Here is a 23,780-nt window from a genome sequence, read left to right on the forward strand (position 1 = left end):
AACATTTTCCAGGGTACTCTCAGTTATAATAACAGTCGAGCCATGAAGTGTAACATAAAGAAGTTGAATAAAATCTCAATATTCCACAGACAAGATTATACAAACACATTTCAAGTTGTATTTAATTACCTTACTATTGTACCTAAATATTCTAGTAGTTATTTGTGCTTTTGTATGTAGGTAGATTGTACACATATAAAAGGAGCAAACAGCTTAATCTATTAAGGGTAGACGAAGGAGTTATAACCTACAAAAATCCCACAAAAATCATTGTTTTGTTTTAAGGATTGTCCTACCTCAAACTTTTCAATGAAGGCTAGCCCCCAACAAAAAATAGATACAATCAAATTAAAACGACCATGTCTCAAAGCACTGAAAGCAACATTAATCTTTCATCGACGTACTAATTACAGAACAAAACAATACTTTGCTATACCTAGGATATTTATCTATTACTACACCTATGTATAGTGCGTGGAAAACTGCTAATCCGCTCTGAATATAGAAATGAATTGCGTCGCCATAGCAAATTGTATGACTACACCTGCTCGCAACAACTTCAGAGCGGACTAGCAGTTTGGCGCAGACTATACCTATGTAGATACGATGTACAACAGAAATAGCTATGATTCTTTTGTTTACAATAACGTAGGTATGTGTTTGCGTAAACCCTTTATATAATGGAGCATGCGTTGTGTATGAATTGCAATTTTAAACAAAAATGACACAATTTTCTTAAATTATCACGGTAGTGGTAAATATTTTTTATTCTATCTTAACAATGCCTTTCCTCCGGTCCAATTCGAGAGATGAAAAGGGAAGTAGATGCACAGAATTTGTATTATACAAAAAATATATTTCATGCGCCGTTTATGATCTCTAAATGTTAAAAATGTTTCAAGAAAAAATGCAAAAATATCATGTTTTATGAGAAGCTCAACCGAGACTAATCTGGGTCATAAAAAACGATAACTCGTAAAATGTACATCGATAGGTCTCGAAAACTACATGAACTTACATTACAACGTACACGTTCGTATAGCCAAATAAAATACACATAGTACTTTCTATATTTCACATTACATTCAGTAAATTCGATCTTCAATTACCTACGCTCAATCGGATATATTAGCCAAGTTAATTTTGCTAGATAGTAACGTAGGCACTATTCAGTCGGATCTATTCGCCAACTAAGTTTTGCTGGATAGTAAGGTAGGCGCTATGTGTTAGATATGTGTAACGTAGGAGTCGTGGGTATGTGTAATTGTAATACATACGACTAGGTTAGTCCACTACGATACTATTGTTACAATTCTATAGTGATTTTGACTTCAGTATATTTTTATGTCGACCTTCAATAATAAATGAAAGCTTAAAAGCATGTTGTCAATTTTTTAGTCGCTATGCATGATCGATTGATTATTCACGATCATCAAATCTTATCATTTTTGACTAAGCATAAGATCGGAATTTTGTACAAGTAAGTATATAAGGTATACAATCTGAAGTATATAAGGAATTAAATAATATATGCTACAAGTAGACTACCATTATATTTGGAGTTAGTTAGCAATGTCCATAGGCATCAATAACCACTTCACATTCTAATCTACCTAATCTAGTTCTGATTAACACCATTTTGGGAGATAGTACTTCAGGCTTGGTCTAACAATCTTGACTTAGCCAGCGTAGTTATTGCCTAAACTATTTTTATCCTGAGGGGATTCCAACTCCAAGGGTAGGGCAATCATTGAACAATGGTAAAATAAAACAAAGAATAATTATATATAAACGTATATTTTCAGAGTGGAAAGGTTCCTCAAAGCTTCAACACACTTTATAAATAAGAAAAGCTACTTTAAAAATAGCCCACCGGCCTTGGATTATAAAATATTACGATTATTAAGAGTATGGAAAAGCTTATAAAACATGGATAACCTAATGTTCTGCTACGGAAGTCACTTAATAATGGAATACGTTAATTGATTAAAATGTAAGAGGTCACAGATTAAAATACGTCACAGAATTTCTCGCACACTTCAAACAGTTTTTACATTGATTGGCCCATAGATATAGTATCCTACTGACGGATTGCCCATTCTTCTGATGATGTCACTTATTTTTAATTTAATAGTCGATAATATTTTTCAACTAACTTTTGAAAAGGATATGAAATTACAAAAATTCGCGCGCGAACGGTGTTACACGAAACTGACTAATTTTTGAATTCTAGCAATCTCTAAAAAATAGTTACATGCCTCGTTATTCATTAATAGGTTTTACGTTGTTTTTCAAGGCATTTTAATTGTATATGACGGCATAAAGCTAATTTACCTCTTTGCACGCCTCTACATTTTTTTATTCTCTATGACCCCAACTAAATCTGTAACGTAATTTAAACTAGACCTCTAAGTTCAAAATATTTCGATGGTTTAATGTCCGCTAACTGTTTCAAAAGTATAATTCTGAATAATATTAAATTGTATAGCAAAGATTACAAAATCTATAACATGTATGTATTTGAAAATAAAAACTAAAAACATAGGACGCCTTTTAAAAATATCTAAACGATTATAATCATAAAGGTCGGTACATATTAACTCGATTCTTTCTCATAAGATTTAATTTTACTACACAATAAGAAAGTGAATACAATTATTGCTTTATCACAAAAACCCAAATAAAAATCGTTACGGCAGTGATTTCAATTTTTCAATTTGATTTTTGATTCTTAGTTCATAAAAATATATTCCTACGTTATTTCATAACTTTAGTTCTAGCATTGCTCATATAGGTGGTAGAAATATTCGCTGCAAGGTGTGAAAGCTTCTTTGAGGGTTCCTTTATACTTATCGACGGGGATTACGTAACTATTAAAAAATAGAACAAACACAAAATACAAAATGGCCGCCTTCGTAAATATTTCCCGCTCATATAGAGAATGAGCGAGAGGTAAATAGAAATGTCAGCATTTTGGCTAAATGACGTCATACCGTAGCAGTGACATTACCTACTCGTAGGTATTCTACGGTCGGTTAGATTTGATTCCGCGTCGATATATGTGAAGAATCCCTTTGTAGCAGTGTTCTCAATGTTCAATATGAAAACCTTAAAATAAACTAATTATTTGAACTCCTAACAAATGACACTTTTCGTTGACTATCATGTTACTTTTTTATTCATGTTCCATTTCATTTACGCATAAAGTGGCAAATTTTTGTCAATATGTGAAAATTATTAAAAAAGAAAGAAAGGAATGCACAAAATAAAAAATGCCATATACCTATCGCATATAACTCAAGGAATAACTAAACGAACTAAACCGTACGTATAATTCAATTATTCTGCACTGAATTCGTATGCTTATTTCTCAAAAACATATTTATAAAGGCGAAGACTGACTTGCAACATTTAGGTGTAATGTACCGACTCGAGCGAGTTTCTATTACGCACAAAGTTGCCTCAAATGATACATTACAGGCAATTTGTTGCAAGTCAATCGCCAGCTTAACTTAAATACCAATTGACTGCATACAACATAATTTTCGGAATTTAAATTTCTAAATTTCTTAAGTAGTAATATTTCAATACAAACGCCATAGGTAAATGCCACATCGTATCACAGAAGCCCAATTTACCATAATCCATTCACAATCCTAGATATTTTTGCCTACTTTTAGCATTCAAGCACATTTAGATCTATAGGTACATACTTTTAAGTTTAATTCTGCAATATATTTGTTTTCTTTACAGCTGTGATCCAACATTTGTCAACAGGATAACAGATATATTGTAATAAATTTCTAGTTTTCTTATGTATCTCAATTACCAACAATTCGGTTCAACACACGGAACACTCGCATATGTAATAAAGTTCTTGGGAAAACCTCGAGGTGATTATAGACTAAATATTAGTCTTTAAATACCTCGAGATGTTAAAACATCGCTTAGTTATATGACCCTTCGATCTTTTCGTAATATTGCAAGAGCAACTTATGCTAGTCACTCATAAGTGCTTCGTGTACAAGAACCCTTAGCTTTATAGTTTAATTTTCCAAAAATATTAACATTGATTTAGTATGTACATCTTTTTTTCTGTTAATGAAGGTACTTTTCTTATTCTAGCATTAAAATTCTAGCAGCTGTGAGTGGTATATGAAGGCAATATGGACTTAGAAGGCTGTTAAAAATACCACAGGCAAAATTACACTGTTGAAGCTCGAAAATTGTTTACGGCGTCTTCCATATGAGCTGTGCAAATAATAAGCAATCCAATTAAATCCTTACTTTCTGTCAAGCTTAACAGATGTGACCTTCTGTATATAACACGATCATATCCCGCTACTAATTAGCACTCTTATTTAAAAATTAGTGACTCACAGTCATACAAAATATAAAATAATGCAGATATTAATCTATGTTTTAGAGAAAATCACACCCGCCATATTTGCTTGCAATTTCCCGCCGTTTTAAAATGGCGCGTGGCTGCGTTCCACTTAGTACCCGGAGAGATCGGCGAATGTCTGGTCCACTTCTTCTGCGATCGCCTTGTATTTACTGCGCTCTTCCACCACCTCGTCTGTAGTAAATGTTAGTGACATGTTAGTGTGTTAGTCAAAGTAAATTAATAAAATACATTAAGTACGAAATGGATGTCTGGTCTGTTCTCTATAGTGACCGACTTAAAGAGTAACAAGCAAAATATGAACTGCAATAAGCTGACAGTGCCATGGCAATTGGCACTGGCATAATCGAGTAATATCAAACGTTAACTCATTCTGAGAAAAGAATGGATATTCTTTCTAGAATTAGGACCTTACATCCATTTGTAATGTTAGAATTATTTTATTACACAATTAATTTTATTAGTAAATATGATATTATGATTATGAATTAGACTTTAGATATCGTAGTGAGTCACTTAATATAATATAGGTATTATTAATTATATATAAAGGCGATAATGTGAATCTTTAATAAATTTCAATATCAAATTTGTGTTTTTGAAAAATGCATATAAAAGCAAATTTAAGCATAGCTAAACAACACTAAAAATAGCAAGATAAGTACTAATCCACATAAAACAACATAAATGCATATTTATTAAATACGGCCAAGTCTATTCTTATTATTAGTAGATAATTATAGGTACTAGGTACATAATATTCTATTTATATTGCATGTGATTATAATGTTGATAATAATGAGAACCAAACTCTATTTTTTTAAACTGTATTCACATATTGGTTCACTGGATAATTTACCAAGTCATCTTAAGTCATCAGATACCACAGCGCTTTTATTATTATGCACTCGCCATAAAAATATCAAAAAGTCATAAATAAATACTACTCGTATTATTAAAAAAATCGACTTGGCCCTATTTACATCATTGTTCTAAACTACACTACACGAGCTTACATTTTGATGTGAAATTGATACGATAAATAAAATAAGAAAACTTCACTATACACTTTTTACAGTACAAAAATCAAGACAAAAATAGGTACTTTGAAAAATACTTATTTTTATTCCACGTATCAGATCACATCAGTAATGTACTAACTACTAGGTAATTACTTAAATAGTATACTTACTTGTAGGTACTTAATGCTTATTACGTGCTGCCTATGCAATATATTATTACGCATTACGTATATTGAAAGCGATTGGGCCAATTCCATTATTTTTGACTAAGATTTAAAATTTAATTATGAATCACAAACTAATTGTAGAAACTATGTGGCCAATTTATTTTTGATAAAATTATAAGTCTAAATTACAGTTTCACTACTTAAAGTAAAATATATTGGTTTATGTATTTTGAAAGTAGTGTAATTTGCTATGATGCTCAATTATTACTTGATTTCTTATTTAATATTTGTAAAGGAAAAGAAATATATTCTTAGTATATGTCATGTATTATTACCAGTTAACTATAATAATTAAAAACTTAGGTATATTGTAATTTATTGTAATCATAAATAAAAACCTACATGCAAGTCTAAAAACATAGATAAATATACTGAATTTAGCTATTATGTGTACTTTTACAACTAAAATATTATAGAAGTATTACTTAAATAGAATATACAACTGAAAAGTTAAAATTTATCTACACTGACGTTGCGATTCTTTTTTACAAGGGGCTATAGTAAAAAAACAAAGATACTGAATAATAAATTATTTATTATATATTAATCGAAAATAAATACCGCCATAAATCTATGGTATGCATTGTAATACTTTAACCGAGTATAAAATATAAAGTAAATTATTTGCAGATCTTGTGAATCGCGGGCGGATAGACGCCATTGTGCAGTGCTGGAATGGCCTGGCTGGCTGGCTGGCTAGCTGGCTAGCTGGCTAGCTGGCTGGCTGGCCTAGCCTGGCTGGCTGGCCCAAGCTCGCTCGCTACGCTTATTCCTTAAGGATGAGCTCCACGAACGCGGTGTCGAGGTCGTCACCGATGTCCTTGTATTTCTCCTTCTCGGCCACAAGCTCGTCTGAACATAGGATTACATGTCAAATATTCACTAATCTAATGTAAAAGTCTGCCAAATGTCTCATTCAATTGAATTTACTAATAGTTTGCTTGCCAATTTTTATTTAATTAATGAATATAATATTTAAAAAATATGATCAAATCACAAAAAATATTATTAAAATTCTTTTGTCAGGTAGTGTATACTTGAACTCTACATAACTCTTCAAAGTCAAGTTTTGAAGCAAATTAGAATTGCTGAGAGCGTGTGAATGAATTAAAAGTTATGCTTACGTGTTACAATCCTTGTTATACCGAAGCCATGCGTCGTAGTCGCTTAAAGCTTTCGAGTTTGCCTTAAAAGTGTTATCGATCTGACACTCCGATTCATGCAACTTAGAAAGCGGTAAAACTGCGTCTTGGATGTTTTAATAGAAGATAGCGGTCGAAACAAGAAAAAAATACAGAGTCCCTAGCTTAAATGCGTAACGAGAAGCTTTAGATGTTAGCGTAGTCAATGGCAGCACGTGCAGCGGTCGCAGGTGCGCCCGGCCGGTGTCGTATTCGGCAGCCCCATGTCGTTGAACGCGCCGTCCAGCTCCGACCCGATCTCGTGGAACAGCTCCTTGCCCGTGATCAGGTCGTCTGCGGACACCATCGCCGTCAGACCTCGTTCCGTCTCGCTCGTTATTATATCGCCAACCACACGCATGCGTTCACCTAATCGGTCGGGGGTCGACGGAACCAGTTAGGGGGACCGAATTACCATTCCATCAGCTACGTTTCCGATAATTTATTTACAATATAAAAAATATATATCATTTTACATGAGGTCGCGCTCGCCCTATTCCCTCTGCCGATGACCGGGTGCACATTCATAAATTTATGACGAAATATTTTAAAGAGGTAATATAAATCGAATAGTGTTTATTATGACGGGGGAGCTGCCTCGGCCGCAGGCGCGGGAGCTGCTTCGGGAGCGGGCGCAGGAGCGGCGGCCGGCGCGGCTTCGGCCGGCGGTGCGGCGGGCGCGGCGGGGGCGGCTTCGGCTGGTGGCGCGGCGGGGGCGGCGGGGGCTGCTTCCGCCGGGGGAGCAGCGGGGGCCGCAGGGGCTCCCTCAGCTGGAGGGGCAGCGGGAGCGGCAGGAGCACCCTCTGCTGGGGGCGCAGCGGGTGCCGCAGCGGGAGCCGCTGGAGCACCTTCGGCTGGAGGAGCCGCGGGGGCCGCAGGAGCGCCCTCAGCTGGTGGTGCAGCAGGAGCACCTTCCGCGGGCGGTGCAGCAGGAGCTCCTTCGGCTGGGGGAGCGGCAGGGGCTCCTTCGGCCGGTGGTGCAGCGGGCGCCCCCTCTGCTGGTGGTGCAGCGGGAGCTCCCTCTGCTGGTGGGGCGGCCGGGGCACCTTCGGCCGGCGGCGCCCCTTCGGCTGGTGGTGCGGCCGGGGCCCCCTCGGCTGGTGGTGCAGCCGGTGCTCCTTCGGCAGGCGGTGCACCCTCTGCGGGCGGGGCGGGCGGGGCTCCTTCGGCAGCTTGTTGCTGTTTGGCCGCTTCGGCCGCTGCGGCCGCCGCCGCCGCCGCCTCGGCCGCTTGTCTCTCGGCTTCGGCCTTGGCCGCGGCCTCTGCCGCTTGTCTCTCAGCCTCGGCCTTGGCGGCCGCCTCCGCTGCAGCAGCCGCGGCGGCCGCGGCCTCTGCGGCTTTCCTTTTTTCCTCCTCCTTCCGGGCCGCCTCTCGGGCCGCTTCTATTTGTCTTCTATTAGGATCGACGCCGGGAATGAGTTCTACGAAGGAGTCATCGATGTCGTCTCCGATATCGTTGTACTTCTCGATCTCGTTGATCAGGTCATCTGCGGCAGGCGATGGGTATGAGCTTCCAGTTCACAGATGACTCACGAAAGGAGTAGGATCTCCATGCTGCTCTAATCACTAGGATGAGATCCGACTCTTTGTTCATGCTGGTTTTATCAGAAGGTGACTAAACTTCTAGACTCGAATGGTCATGCGTTAGCACCTTCATGCCCCGCTCATTCTCTACTCGGTTCTTCCTATACAATCACGCCGGTAAACTCCATATCGGGTCATGCGTTAACACCTCCATGCGTAACTAATTGGCTACTAGGATTGGAGGGTGTTCTTCAAGTCTTGGATACGAAACGTTTCTTCGGCCGGGAAGCATGCGTTAACACTGTCGTCCCCTTCCCGCGCTCCCGATGATGATATTTACAAGTCGTGAATGGCCCCGTCGGAATGATTCAGTTTCATGCCGCTCCCTTACACACTGGCACAACTTCGTACTACTCACAATGGCGGACTTCCCATGAAAATGAATGAACTGGAATCTTTTAATGTCGGTTACGGTGATATGCTGATACTCAGTGTATAATGAATCGTGGCTGATTACATTCGTATTATAGCTGATGGAATCGATGATGTTATAGTGAGGGGGTAGAATGAGGAGGATCACACGAATTAGTAAAAAAATACAACAAGCTAAAAATAATAATATAATATATTTATAAACACTTGTGTTAGAATACTCTTAAAATCATTAATTTATTTCTCACGAACTTATCTATCAATTCATTAATCGATAACATTTTAAAAGACGGATTTCCCTCGGTCGATCGAACGCTATTCAATAATATACTGTGCTTGTGTGTCGCGAGCCGCGCGAGGACGCTCGACAGATGGCCAGTTTATACAACTCCAGCGCAAAATACGGAATTTACATCAAATCATGTTACAACATTGAAACGGTCGTCATTTATTCATCGATTAATTTAAATAAATAACAACAAACTGTAATTATGACACAAGAAAAGAATCATACTTGAAACAATATAGAATATCAATACTTCATATCGAGCATATGCCTATAAATATCAATATTTTACGTGTTACCATCACTCATTAAATAAAAAAATATCTAATCTCTTCTCTACAATTAAGTAAATAAAGAATTCATAAAAAAAATCGCAAACGGTGCACTTGTTTCGTTTACAGTAGAAATGCACTTATTGCCGTAATCGAGTAGGAATAACTCTACACGAATAAGAAATGCCGTTTTATACAAATCATGTGCATTTTATATTAATAGTGCTATAATTCCGAAATGTTTGGTCCTCGTAATGGAATGTCACATTCTTACAATAGAAGTGCTACAAAGCGATCACTTTAGCTGCATACATCTCCGTAACATTGATCTTAAATAGACTCATAAACAGACACGCTCGTTAAATAATGACTACAACGAATGAGGAAATACACTTCTCAACAGCATACGGAAATTATATTAGTACTTTGTGTATGAAATAAAAAAATTGCACATGGCAGTGGTGTCGTAGCGAACACTCGATCTTGACGTTACAATAAAAAAAAGCGGCTGACAATTACTCTAAATCTAGTAACATCTATTTACCCGCCCGTCTCACTCGTCCTGTCATAAGATAAAAGTAAATATAAAAGGTAAATCCATAAGAACTAAAGCAAAGAATCACGGTTAATAAATAAAAGAAAAAAAAGTAAAAGTTTCGAATAAATCGCGTCCCGTAAAGTGCCAAGAGGGCTCGGTCGCGGTTTTATAAAGTTTAGTGATGGGAATCGGTCGACATTAAAAGGTCGATGTCGAGTGTGACGGGCGGGTAACGCGGGCGGGGCGTTCACATGTTCTGGATGTCGTGGAGCGTGGCCTCCATTTCCTCCTGCAGGAGTTTGCTCTTTTCGCGCTCGGCCACCAGATCGTCTGCAAGATCGGACGCGGCCACGGTCAGTCACACACAACACATGAGATGATGCGAACGTTCTCGAATGACGACTACATTACTACACATTTAGAATTCACAATAAAATGGCTCATCGAGAGATAACGATGATAAACCGATGAAATTAATCATTATACTTTTATTTTTGGCTACATTCGAGAACATTCGTATCAAATGGATCAGGCAAAAATAAGGAAAAAACAACATTTATCTAAAAAACATGCAGAAATCACAAATATCAAATAACATCGAGGTTTCGAGCAATCTAGTAGGACACATTTAAAATCCATGCTAACAACGCATAAATGAAATTATAAAGAACAAAATTGTAAATGCCACCTAGATAAATACATTAAAAATAATTATCCTGTAGAATAGTCCTAAAAGGACTGGAAGGAAGGAAGGAAGGACATTGATATATTGGCATGTACAACTTTGACAAATCTACAAAACTTAGAAAAAATCATAAAAAATAACTAGGTCTGTTACTATTAAAAGAAAAAAAAAGAAAATAAGCTAGAATTTTAGCGCAATAAAATTAAAATAAGCTTCCACATCTATTATACAGCTTTGAAACTCAAACAGCTCAACCGATGGCTGATTATGGTAAGTGCGTTTTAATGTTCAAAGCTTTGGTTATTACTCAAACGTAACTTGACTTCAGAGGTATTTAAAAAATCACTTAGCCAGCTTCTGGTGTGGAATATAAACTGTGAATGTCTGCGAAACCTTCATTAAAAATGTCATTAATAAATAACTTCAATATCCTATAGTTGCGCATCATATTCTTCACATTATAAATTTGTTTATAAAATGAATAAGAATGTTGATGAAGTAGTTAATCTGCAGCATTCATTCAACTCTTTGTTGTACAAGAAAAATAGTCTTTACATTCTTAAAATTAAGCTAATTAAATAGCAGCATATAATACAATCGATTTATATACTACTTCATCAAGATTCAGCCTGAAAAAAATGACCAATTATGAGAGACAATGAATAAAATTTACCTTCAAGCCTGTCGACCTCCTTCTGAAGTTTCTGGACAGAGCGCTCAGCAAATTCGGCGCGCGCTTCAGCCTGAAAATTTTATGATAACATCTTTAATTGTGAACTTCAAAGAAACAGCCTATTTTCTGTCGACTTTTCTTTTATCAGAAAAAAATACTACATTTGAACAAAAAACAGATTTTGAATAATACAATATACATACTCGTACTACAATATTTATTGTATTCCGAACTTTTGCGCCAGAAAATAAACTGTTTTTATAAATAAAATCACGCATGCAAACTATTATTGTTTAATTAGTGAAAATTAAATTAAATTCTCATTTTTTAAATTTAAATTATTAAACATTTTAAAATGTTAAAAATAGTTAAAAATCGACTTGAAAAATATAGAAAACAAATACAAAATCTTAATCGATAAAGTTGTTATAGACACACAAATATTTGTACAGGGAAAGCAACACATCAACCCATGCAATTTACCTTTACCGAAAGCGGCTATGTGCGGAGGCTATAACTATTAACAAATAACCATTAACCCTCAAAATATGAAGCCTATATAATGAATATGACAATATAATAAAATTATGACGTTATAAGACAGAAACTCCTCAGGTAGCTTTGGTCACATAAAAAAAGGTTTCCTTATAATATCGACATATTAAAATATAGGACATCCCTAGGTTTTTACAGAAAGATTAAAATTATTGATCGTAATAATCCAACAAAACTATTTAATAACAAAAATTATAATAATGTCACGTTTTCTCATTTTTTAGCTGTACAAGCTATTCTTATACCTAGTCAACTATTTAAAATCTCACGTAGGTTAATTTTCCCTACCGAATTATAATTAACAAGTAATTATTATAATTTCAACTCCTCCTTAAAATTCAATTTTATGGAAACCATCGTGCCCACAAGTGGCATGTATTTACATGTTATATTCACATGTGTTTCTTCACTCTTAACTTTCTTTGATATTATCAGTGACCAAAGCCCCCGCTGTCCGGTGATGACTTACTTGCGTCAGTTTCTGCGAGAGGCTGTGGATCTTATCCTCGACGTGTTCGCGCGACGCCATCGCCTAGCCACACACGACTCATTACTGGCAATACTCGCAAGCCACCGGCATGCCTCTACCTAGCTGTGACTGTACGCATGCTTTTGATGTAAAAGACTAGAAATTATTTTATGTTGTCTAAGTTTAATGTTCCAAAAAACTTGATCGTAAAATTTATGAAGTAAATAACAAATTGGAACTGGTTGACGAACATAACGTACAAAACGAATACGCAGTCTACGATATCAATACGCGAAATTTTAATTAAATATTTTTAGAAAATATAAAACTACTGCACAAAGTAAACAAAATATACATTTAAATAAAACAAAGCGTACAATCACAACATAGGCATACGAACATACATAATAAATAGAAAAAAAATGAAATTAATACACAAGTATAAATAGAGATAGACTTCTTACAAACGAAGTATACATAGATGAAGCACCAACCGCTGACAGCCACTAGACTATACGAGATACACCAACGAAATAGCCCTTTCTAACCTCTACTGAATACAGGAAAAGCTTGACCGTATGGATAATAATGTATATATGCACATGTACAAGCCCGGCAAGGATCTATCCTTATAACATGGCGATGAGCGTGATCCGACTCTACAACCGTTACCAGATCTAGCTACTCATCCCTTCCTGCGTTTACCTCTTTCAGCTGTGCGTCGAGTAGTTTGACTTGAACCTCGAATGTTTCTTCTCTTTGCGTCGCCTGTGATTATTATTTGTTAACGAAATAACACAAAACAGCGAAAACGGAAATTCCATGCAGTGTCAGTGGTGACCGTAAAAAAACTTCTGTTTATTTTACGGTTACACTATTGAACACCATTTGAGAAGATGTCAATTAAATAAAAGACAACACTAAAAGCTATGTTACAACGGTTATCTGTTATGTTTACTAACACAACTAAAACAATGAATCAAGAATCAAAATTCAGAAAACGGAAAGAGACACACTACGTTCTGAGCCTTGTTTATGATAGCCATATTTTGAAAATAATCAAACTATTTTAAACATTAGGAATATTACTGCAGATAATATTATGGTTTATGATAATCGAGGCCCAGAGACTTCACTAAGGGGTGTGTGCGATAGAATGCAGTTAGGCAAGCGTACAAAACACTCGCGCAAAGAACCGATCTCGTTCGCATTCACACCTCCTTTAGGCGGGTGGTGAGGGTTTTGATCTGATTTTTGTACTCCTCTTCACGTTGGTTGGCCTGTGTAAAATGGTACGCATTTTATTACTCTATAGTTACTAATATTTATTCAATTCTCTAAATAAAATCTCGAAGATCACCTGAACTTAAAAACTATAACATTCGAATTGTAACATAGGTGTATGTTTTAAGTCCTGAATTTTCCTATTTAATTGGTTGGTGGCGTTGGTGCATCATTCAAATCATTGTCCAATGATGTTGACTTTAAGAACAGTAAAATTAAAAATTATAAGGGCGAGCAAGGGATGCTTTTTCAAAATTTAGCAACACCGATAGCCAACATCTAGCTATGGTCATGATGTTCAGCATCTTTCTCTAGCTCTGTAACTGATTCATTAGAATCTTCATTATTTTGATTACTTCTATGAACTTTATTCTAATTAAGGGAGAAATACAAAAAAGATGATATACCTTCTCCTCGGAGACTTCCAGGGACTTCAGGTTGTTACCGACAACGCGGAGTTCCTCCTCAAGCTCGACGATTTTGCTGGAATTTTAAAATGAACAATCAATTTCTACTGAACTTTACTGCCCAATCATTAAGTTTACTAAAACCACGTCCCAGAATTATATAATATAAAGTTAATACTGATTACTGAACCCGCATCTACTAATATTTAAAATTCAAAACATTTAATTCTCACAAACAAAATGATATAATTATGCATGCTTAACTTCCGTATTCGTCAATTTACGAATGAACTGAATTCGCATTATTATATAAAGAAACAAGATCATTAATATTATTGCTCAGGATTGATCAAAACAGAGATTACACAAGACCATACTTATGTTTTAAACATTACGGCTTCAACAATAACATCGATCAATCAACGTGTATTATTATTTCGACCCAAATTCTTGCCCTTTCAGATGGCACAAATATAACTGATCTTAATAGTATAGTGTACTTATTAGTAATGTAAAAAGCACGTGCCTGTTATAGAAATGAAACTGTTTATTCAGCTTGTTGATAGCTACTGATATAGTAAATATTTAAACGTGAATAATAAACGAATTAAAATGTAACGATACAACTAACCGTGTTTCCAATGAGTTATTTGTAAAAGTTATCGCCCCAGTAGCTATCAACATGAACATGCAGTGTGTACTTAATTATCATCTACAAGTGACAGTTACTAGTGCTACAACTACAGTAATTATGGAAATATTCACAATTTTATTGGAATAATTAAGAGAAGAAATATTAAAAAAATATATTGAATTCGAACTACTATTTTAAACATCCACTGCTAAACTTATATGAAAAGATATCAGAAATTTACATTTATGTCAATCGAAAAATATGGAATTTATAAAAAGCTTCTGTGATACCTCACAAGGTTAGAAGGCTTTATATTTTTTAAATCCATGAACGAATCGAAAAAATCTTTCTGTATCCAATAACTTAATTTCACAACTTCAACATTACCAGTAACCTTGCTAGGACTAGTTAATATTGCGTAAGTTACTTTACCATTGGTCAGATAAATTTCGTATAGTACACAATCGAGTCCAGCAGTGAATGGCCGCAGAAGCACCATCGTCGCTGATGTGGAGGCAACGGTACTCACCAGTCGCTCTGCTCCGCGCGCTCCTCGGCCCTCTCGAGGTCCTGCTCCATCATGACGAGCTTGCGCGCCACCTACCGCCCGCCGAGCGTTAGTACACGCCCACGCACACACACACAACACACACTAAACTACCACTCGCCGCCCGCGCCGCTCTCGACTTTACGCTTCCACGGTGCAGTGCCAAGCTACTTTGTGCTTCACGCCTCGGTCTTACGCTCCTCGTCAATATTTGTGCGACTCGTTACATCTAGTCATTTGTGCGTAGGTTGTGAGGAAAGGAAGGATAGGGTGAGTTCGGACTGTTAAACGTTAGGACACAAAAGGTTGGGTTATTCTTTACTCTTGACAGCAGATCGACTGAACTGTCGATCTCGTCATTCCACAACTGGAATGACGGGTCAGTTCTTAAAACAGTATTTACAGTCACAATGTTAACTGCGAAACCGGGCGCTTTCCTGCTAAAATAAAGAGCAAGGAAACAAGCAACAAAAACAACATTTAAGTCAAAAAAGGATCACACAAAGCGGGGAGTCGAGAGCGGCGTCAGAACTCACAAGTAAATATAAACGAGGGTTGTCCCAAAACATTTAGCTCTAAAATTTAGTTTCTGTAAAATTTAAAAAAAAATATCTAAGTGCTATCTAGTGCGTTATCGTTATCGTTATGTGATGTGTGCGCTTGCATATGTGCGGCACGCATACGGCCAGTAATTCTGGTGTAATGCGGTGCATATCTGAAAACGAAAATTGCCCTATACCACACATATTTCCTGGCAACCTAGCCTATAGGCACGTTCAAGTGATACACACACTGAAGACGGAAGTTTAGTCGACACATGGACATGATAGTTATACATAGAGAAATATCCATGAGATGGGGCAACCCTTGTTTCATAGTTTGACAATAACAGGATAGTGATGCTTGCTTCGCATGAGCGTTATGTCTGCAAATATCACTTCCCGGTACGGCCTTAAAATTAAGAACGTTGCCCGTTCAACGACTAGATTGAACGGGCAACACTGTTAATGTTATGGTAGATGCAAAATAAAATAAAAAAACAAATAAAATATCGCATCCTTCCTGAGCTCGAACTCGCGGACGACCTAGAAACGAACATGCAATAAAAAATAACAGTGAGCGCCGATGTTAGAAATACCAATGTAGGTAAATCGGGTTACAGTGCAGCGATGTTAAGAATGCAAATGAACAACCATGCAGAACGGTGGCGAAAACTTGCAAAACTGAGCCTTAGGACCGCGACACTACTATTCAATGTTGTCTGACATGCCGCCGGAGGAATTTAGGATCCCTCTCGAAATAGAATGAATGTATAATAACAAGACTTATTTGGGCATGTGACAATATCGAACGGAGCGCCGGACCTTTCGGCGAAATACATTGGAAACCTACGATTCACCGGATTCGGCGCGCTCCTCCGCGCGCTCCAGGTCAGCCTCAACCATGGCCAGCTTACGAGCCACCTGGAGACACCACACAACAAGCTCACAATCTTTCCTTTGACACCAATATGAAACGTTAAAATTCTCAACTATTACATGCCATTTATTAAAGTCTTGAGCAACTGCACCTTTCATATATGGTAGTAAGGCTTATGTAACGACATATGCGAGGCAGGGACTCGTTCTTCCTTTTTAGGCAAAGAACCGCAAGATCGGGCACGATACGACTCCATGTTCGGGCGCTGACTTTTAAGACTGCCTTCGCCACGCAGGGTCATATGTCAGGGGAATTAGGACAGTATTATTAACACCATCTGGTATACATGTTCTACTTTTGATTCCCGCTGCCTCGATGAATAGCCAATCGAAGGTGAATAAAGTTAAGTTTATCTTATCTACCGAGATAGTGTGTCACCCGCTAAGGATTACATGGAGGGAACAATCCAACAATACGTTTCATCAATTTACAAGATCATGCTATACACGACATATCCAAACGAAGTTAGCACAAATACCTGTTTGACTGAAGAATATTTCGTTAGTTGCAACATCACACATTGAAGACTACACATATGTTGATCACGCTATTAATAGTAATATTAGTATTCGCAGCAGTAAGATATTTATAGAGACGAGGAAAACGTTTCAACGTTTTGTAATTAATTAAATATGACAACAAATGCAAAATTGGATCGCAGAATTGAAGATAATTAATAAGGGGCACTCAAAAAGGTTGAAGCGTTGTTCACAGAAACAAAATACTGGATGCAGAAACATATTTGCCGGAATATAAATTTGAGTAAAAAATGGGTGATTTAAGTTGGAAGATTATGCAGTATGTAATTCGAGGATTCGTTGGAAGAGTTAAGCGAGACAAGCAAAACCAAACGACATCGACACTCTCAAAGACCTCATCGTATTTCTTGTCGGCTTCCTCGGCGAGGAACCTGGCTTCCTTCAGCTGGTTCTCCAGGGCGTCCATGCGCTCCTCATCGGCCAGAGACCTGTTCTCCAGAACCTTGCGGGCACTGGACCCCAGAACATGACACTTGAGTATTTGATCAAACTATTGATTCAGATGACGTATATACAGATCAAGGGTAACCCAAGAGTTAGAGACATGCAAGAGACGACACACACAACTGCGAAGGACATTTAAAGCGGCACGCATCCTGCAGGAATAAATCGCTGAAAGAAATATGTATTAATCGAACTAGCATTCGCACCATCAATTTATATCACGGAATAAACTGGTGATGCTAATGCTAATTCCAATCTATTTAACGGTTTATAACAAATTAAAATAATCAATTAGAGTATCTTAATTTGTTTTTAATTATAGCTAATGGATTTCATGACATTATTAACTAATTATTGTATGTAAAACTTCGATTCGTTCTAAGTGACCAATCGAAATTTTTCGAACATTCATTTCAACTTCGAAGCCGTTACAAAATATGCGAGAACTTGTTTTAATTTTTTATAATGTTGCCAACGACTTCGAAATCGAATTTCCGAGCTTACTATTAAACCGAAATCGTTAAGCTACGTTATTACACGTACGTGAGTTACGAAACGTGAATTCACTTCACATTAGCATCTATGGCGATGACGTAAGCTACCAAGATTCCTAGTTCCTCGTTAGTAGATGCATAGATAACATAGTTATAAAACACGAACGTCTAACGACCTTCGTCCACAGGCAGATAAACGATAAACAGAGCAGTGGCCACTCAAGCCACGCGTAAGTTCACTCCAAGTAAAGCTAATGCAACCCAATCCCCCACGTATTATGTTACGTGTTAATGATCATTGTAGCTAATTTCATACTACCGGTGGCGCCGCTTGTATCCGGCTGGGTGTACACTCGGCAATCAATGCTAAAAAACCGTCTGTAGCAACAATGGCGTTTAGTGAAAAACATGAGTCTATGACCGATCCTCACATACGTGTAACAACCGTAGAACGTATAGATAGAATAGGCAACATACCCAACTTATAGTGACAATCTTGCATTAGTCACAAACACTATACTTATTATTTATTGTAAAAATATTGTTTCTTTTAAACTTACAAATGATTTTGCTGAGCGTTTATGAATAAGGAGATTAACAGAAGTAAAAGAACAATCCAGAATCTATTCTTGTTTTCACACAACCAACGTTAAGTCGGTACATGCGACAAGGATAGCATTCCTGTTTTGCCTCTCACTTTCTTCGGCCGTAACGGGACATTTCGTTGCCGTGTTCTACCTTTAATTCCGTCTATGATACGGTGGTTTCATTTCGCGTCACGTGGTGTTTATCTAAACTTGATAATAGTGTGTAACGCGTGATAGCGAAATGCAACGACCGTGGATAATTAGCGCCAAAGTTTATGACCCCTCGGATGATTCGCCAAATTTAATGGTTTCATTGTTATAGTCAAGCGCACCCTGCTCATCAATATTAGAAGAATTATATTGACATACGTTTCAATTACCGGATTTAATCAGACTTACTACACTATGTTTATTTTGACACTATGTTTTAGTGATGTCATCAATTTCACATGAAGTTGAGTTTACAAATGATAGGAAAAATATCGCTTTTTGATCAACTTTTCTTTGTGCGTCACTAATGATGACGCTGACATCAGATTACGTATGTACTCGTACCTATTGATTCTAGTTTACTTTTGTGACTTCAATCCATTTGCAGAGTACGCTCTTATTTTGGTTCTAAGTCATTGGGTTTAAATCGCACGGCAATCCCCGAGCGGCCACAAAGTTTGGCGTCACCGTCTCCAACATCACAATCGTTCACCTCCTCGTATTTCTTGTCGGACTCCTCAGCGATGAGCTTCGCCTGGGCGAGCTGGGCTTCCAGGATGGCGACGCGGTCGTCCTCCATGTTGGTTCGGTTCTCCAACGCCTTGCGTATTCTGGTTAGTGCGGGGCCAAACACATGCATGTTATAACATCGATACACGTTAAGTATGGTCTATGGGTATACATTTTGATGAAGTGTCACACAGCACACTTTCAAGTTTATAGTGTGGGAGCTTTTCTTTAATTATTCTTTTACATTTCTCGTATATTCAATCAAATTTTGTTATGGAATTTGTTCTATTTTTTAACTAAAGAATAGCTCGCTTCATAGGATACAATTTAGAAAATAAACATTGTAGTGAAAAGAAAAAAAACTGAAACGAAACTACGGTTTTTAAGAACGGAAAATAGAAAAAAAACTCGTTGGAAAATACGTTGAAAATATGGTGGTTATGGGCAGAATTAAAGAAAAATACATGCACACAAAAAATAAAAAATATACATTCAAAATACAAAATTTAAAATATCTTCATTTATTTTACAATCGATAATATATAATTTTTATAATAAAGGGGCGTTCACATTGTACGTTGTTTAAAAATAAAGCGTTTTTAGTTCACTACTTTTCGAACCGTTATTTAAAATAATCTCTAGCATACTTCAATTCCACTTTTTCCGTTTTAAAAGATCATCATCGTTACAGATGGATTAACTTTATATAGTGTTCGTGTCATGTTATCTTCCTAGCACACGCTATGGTAAAAAGTGTGTCTTTATAGCAGTCGACGCTTTTATTATAGCATCTCAGATGAGTAAAATACATAGATTGATACAAGAAAGTGTATTGAGAATTGAGTTTTGAGAGTTAAAATTGTTACGTAAATAAAGTACTGCCACGTCTTCCTGCTAAAATATCTCCAAAATGTTTGCAATACTTATTTGTTATTACGTAAATTATTGGTTATTTATACGTAAATTTTCTCTAAAACAGTTTTTTATTTGTCAATAATTCTGAAAATAACTAATAAAATCATCCATCTGTGGCTTCGTTATATTTCAAAGCTGTGAAGTAGGTATCTTTCTATTTTACTCATCAAACGTATACCATAAAACATTTCTTTCCATAACATCATCGACTATGCATTACCTTTTATACTCACGTACTCGTAAGTGTCTGATGAAAATGCATTACAGTTTTAAGTGTATTGCATAATATTATCTCAAGTGTGAAACAATTATAGGTAATAAAATCTGACATTCACAGCGAACAAGTGGCACTAAAATAAATAAAAAACCTTGTTGACATTTCATATAGCACGCGTTACGTAACGTGAATGCCCCTTTATGTTTTTATAAAAATAAAAAGTTCAATTTGGTTGTTATTCCATAACATCATTGATAGTGGAATCAGGTTATTATTCCATAACATCATTGATACTTTCTTCACATTTATTATATTGCACAAAAGTAGAAAAAAAATATTATAAATCCGTTTCTAAATAAAAATATCATCCATTTATTTTTTTTCTTGACGCAATTGTTAATGTTTCAAAATTAAGTAAATCCAGTGGTTTCCTTAAATAAGTATATTTTAAAATCGGATCAAGGATAGGATGATTACTGTTAATCTTATTAGAGGATATTCAGTGATGAAAAATAGTTCTAAATATTCAGTATTTTCTTTTCAATTTTAAGTTTTTGAACTCCAATTAATCCAAAATCGAACATAAAAAAGTCTGTTTATCGTTTGCCACTTAACCAAAATAATTTATCACTGCAGGAAACACACAAACGTGTTATGGAACAACAGCCAGCAAGTCACAGAGCCGATCGTATAACGGTAGTGTGTACGAGGCTAGAAGTACACAGGCTAGAAGAGCTGCGAGGTATACAGGCTAGAACTCACCGTTCCGACTCATCGGCGGCCTGGCTGGCCTCGGCGAGCTTCGCCGTGGCGGTCGCGAGACGCTCCTCGGACCTCTCGAGGTCCTCCTCCAGCAGTTGGATGCGTCGGTTGAGTGCAGCCACTTCGGACTCGGCCTATGAAAGAAGTTCATTAGTTAGTCTAAGTGTGAAAAAGGTCTAAAGCAGAATGATGATAATTAGAAGATTTCGTTCGAAGAGTCACATCGTTAAGGTACTGAATCAATTTTTGCCTTATTGCTATGGCTTTGAAAGAACCATAAACATTATACATGTAGAAAACAAATAATTTCTTGAAATGATTGGCATCAATTTAGACAGATATTTTTGCTCATGCCACAAGCAAAGGATCTCTGGTTCTATCCTTACCAAATAAGACTCGAAATCGTGAACTTAAATTTAAGATAAAGATTTGTTATAACAGTTTGTATAAAACATGTTATTCATTTATAATAAAACCTAAAGAAACATAACAAAAAGGGCATCCAGCCGTCATTGACATTTGTATTTCAAAGCACGTTGTGAATAATCATACAAAGCAAATATGAAGTCTGCCCGAGGTGCCAATAAGTGAAGTACACTTCTAGAAGACATTCGAGAGATAATGGTAAAAGTTCCAGTGATTCCGACTACGATAACACCCCCACATTATACTATACAGAAACAATAAGATCTAGCAATTGACGTTAAAATATAAGTTGAGCTGTACGAGGAATTAGCAATTTAATGATACTAAAAGAATAAGTTGAGACGTACAAGGAATTTCAACTTAATTTCCAGGGTACCACATTTTAGCTCGGTACCTATTCTATTCTACAATCCTTGGGTGGCAGGGATCCAGAAAACTCAACATCATAACAATATACGTCAAAATCTCAATGTATAATAAATAATACTCCGTTCCAGACAATTTTATGGCCATTTCTGATTGAATTAGGTCACATTAAAATTTCGGAGAATAAATCCATTTCCAACGAAGCCGTATCTGTACTTAGTAATTAAATAACGCGTACTCCTAATTACTCACAAATACCTAATATTCTACGAGTATTTATAAATCCAAACCGCAATAAGAACCTACTATATGGTAATTAAAATTTGTATTGTAAACATTATTACATGATTAAATGCAATAGAAACATATATTATTTCCTCCAGCAATATTATTATTTAATATAACCAAGCTAAATATTCTAAAAAGATAACAGATACTCATACACCAGATTTAGAAAATATACATTTATCAATAGGCAAATAATAGGTATTTATTATGTAAAAAATACATCTTCAAAATTTACACAAAAGTGATTTAGATAATGTACATAAGACTACGTCTATTTATCGTATTAACTTAACGTATCTTGAGTGTTATAAAATAATAAATACTGATGATAATGACTCAAACAAACTAATTGGAACAAAATGACATACTAAATATTAACCGACTTCAACAAACACACAACCACTTAGAATTATAAAAATCAAAAAGAAAAATAAAGGAATGATTGTAAGACTATCAAATGGCTGTAAAGACAATTTTCAAAAATTGTAATTAAGATATATACATGACATAACAGGATGTCTATAAGCCTAGTTTATAAACTACCCATTTCTGTACTAGAATTAGATCTTCTCTAAGAAAGAAAAGACGAATGAGAAGAACAGAATATTAGTGAGTTACAAATTGATCGACTTCATACACCTTTAACAACAACGATACGATAACTTTTATAACGATGAAGAATTAATCATATTGATTTCCTCATTAAATTATTAATTTTTGATAAGCACGTGATTTCGAATGTAAAATTCAACATTTCCTAAAGCTGTAGTAACAAGACTTGATAAACACAATGATAACAGGAGCAAGTCATGCTCATAACATAACCAATTAGGTAAGTAAGAATGCAATTAGTAATGTTCTGAACAATACGAATGTCGTTATGTCGCCCTCCATAAGTGTTGGCGATGACGAAGACAGTCGGACTCATGTATTCATAATGTCGACGGACACTTTACAATCATACAAATGAAGTGTCTGACACAAATTTTCAAATGATTACAAATTTTCTGAAACTACTTTTAGGTTCGCCACATTCACCTCATTCGAAAAACCGTTATTTTTTTTAATTATCGATCTGTACAGACTAATCTTCTAAATTTGGAATATCACGCAAATATAAATGAGTTTTCATACACTTTTACCTCCGAATTTAAATGAATTTATAGATGGGGCGAACCCTTCTTGGTTCGATTTCAGAGAGTGTGGCAACTCTATTTTTATCTAATAACAGTTTTAAACGCTCCTGTTTTCTGGTTTTCAAGGTGTGACAATGGAGAAACTTATACGAGGCGTTCGAACTTAGTCCTCAGAAGTTTACAAGTGATCTGTGACCGACCTGAGTTAGGACTGTTATATTATCTGGAGGTTATCAAAGATGTCCGTGAGTAACAGTCACCACTTA

At 36.3% G+C, this 23,780-nt stretch overlaps 1 protein-coding gene across 34 annotated transcripts in view; it reads right to left on the reverse strand.

Moving 5' to 3' along the window:
- Positions 1-2,883: 2,883 nt before the first annotated feature.
- Positions 2,884-23,780, reverse strand: part of Tm1 (tropomyosin 1) — a 40,345-nt gene continuing 19,448 nt past the window's right edge. For 4 of the 34 annotated variants that reach the window (XM_073081847.1, XM_073081848.1, XM_073081831.1 and 1 more), the window contains 7 exons: positions 21,299-21,432; positions 17,494-17,611; positions 16,534-16,604; positions 13,961-14,036; positions 13,487-13,549; positions 11,246-11,315; positions 6,170-6,506 (listed from right to left, as the gene is read on the reverse strand). In XM_073081847.1, the coding sequence (XP_072937948.1) occupies positions 6,421-6,506; positions 11,246-11,315; positions 13,487-13,549; positions 13,961-14,036; positions 16,534-16,604; positions 17,494-17,611; positions 21,299-21,432 (618 nt within the window). In that variant the 3' untranslated portion in view covers positions 6,170-6,420. The other 30 variants (XM_073081851.1, XM_073081834.1, XM_073081862.1 and 27 more) reach the window with 21 other exon arrangements.

The sequence above is a fragment of the Epargyreus clarus genome, unplaced genomic scaffold, assembly GCF_041222505.1.
Source record: "Epargyreus clarus isolate Ecla_fem2 unplaced genomic scaffold, WU_Ecla_fem_2.2 ptg000017l, whole genome shotgun sequence".
NCBI classification, from domain to species: domain Eukaryota; kingdom Metazoa; phylum Arthropoda; class Insecta; order Lepidoptera; family Hesperiidae; genus Epargyreus; species Epargyreus clarus.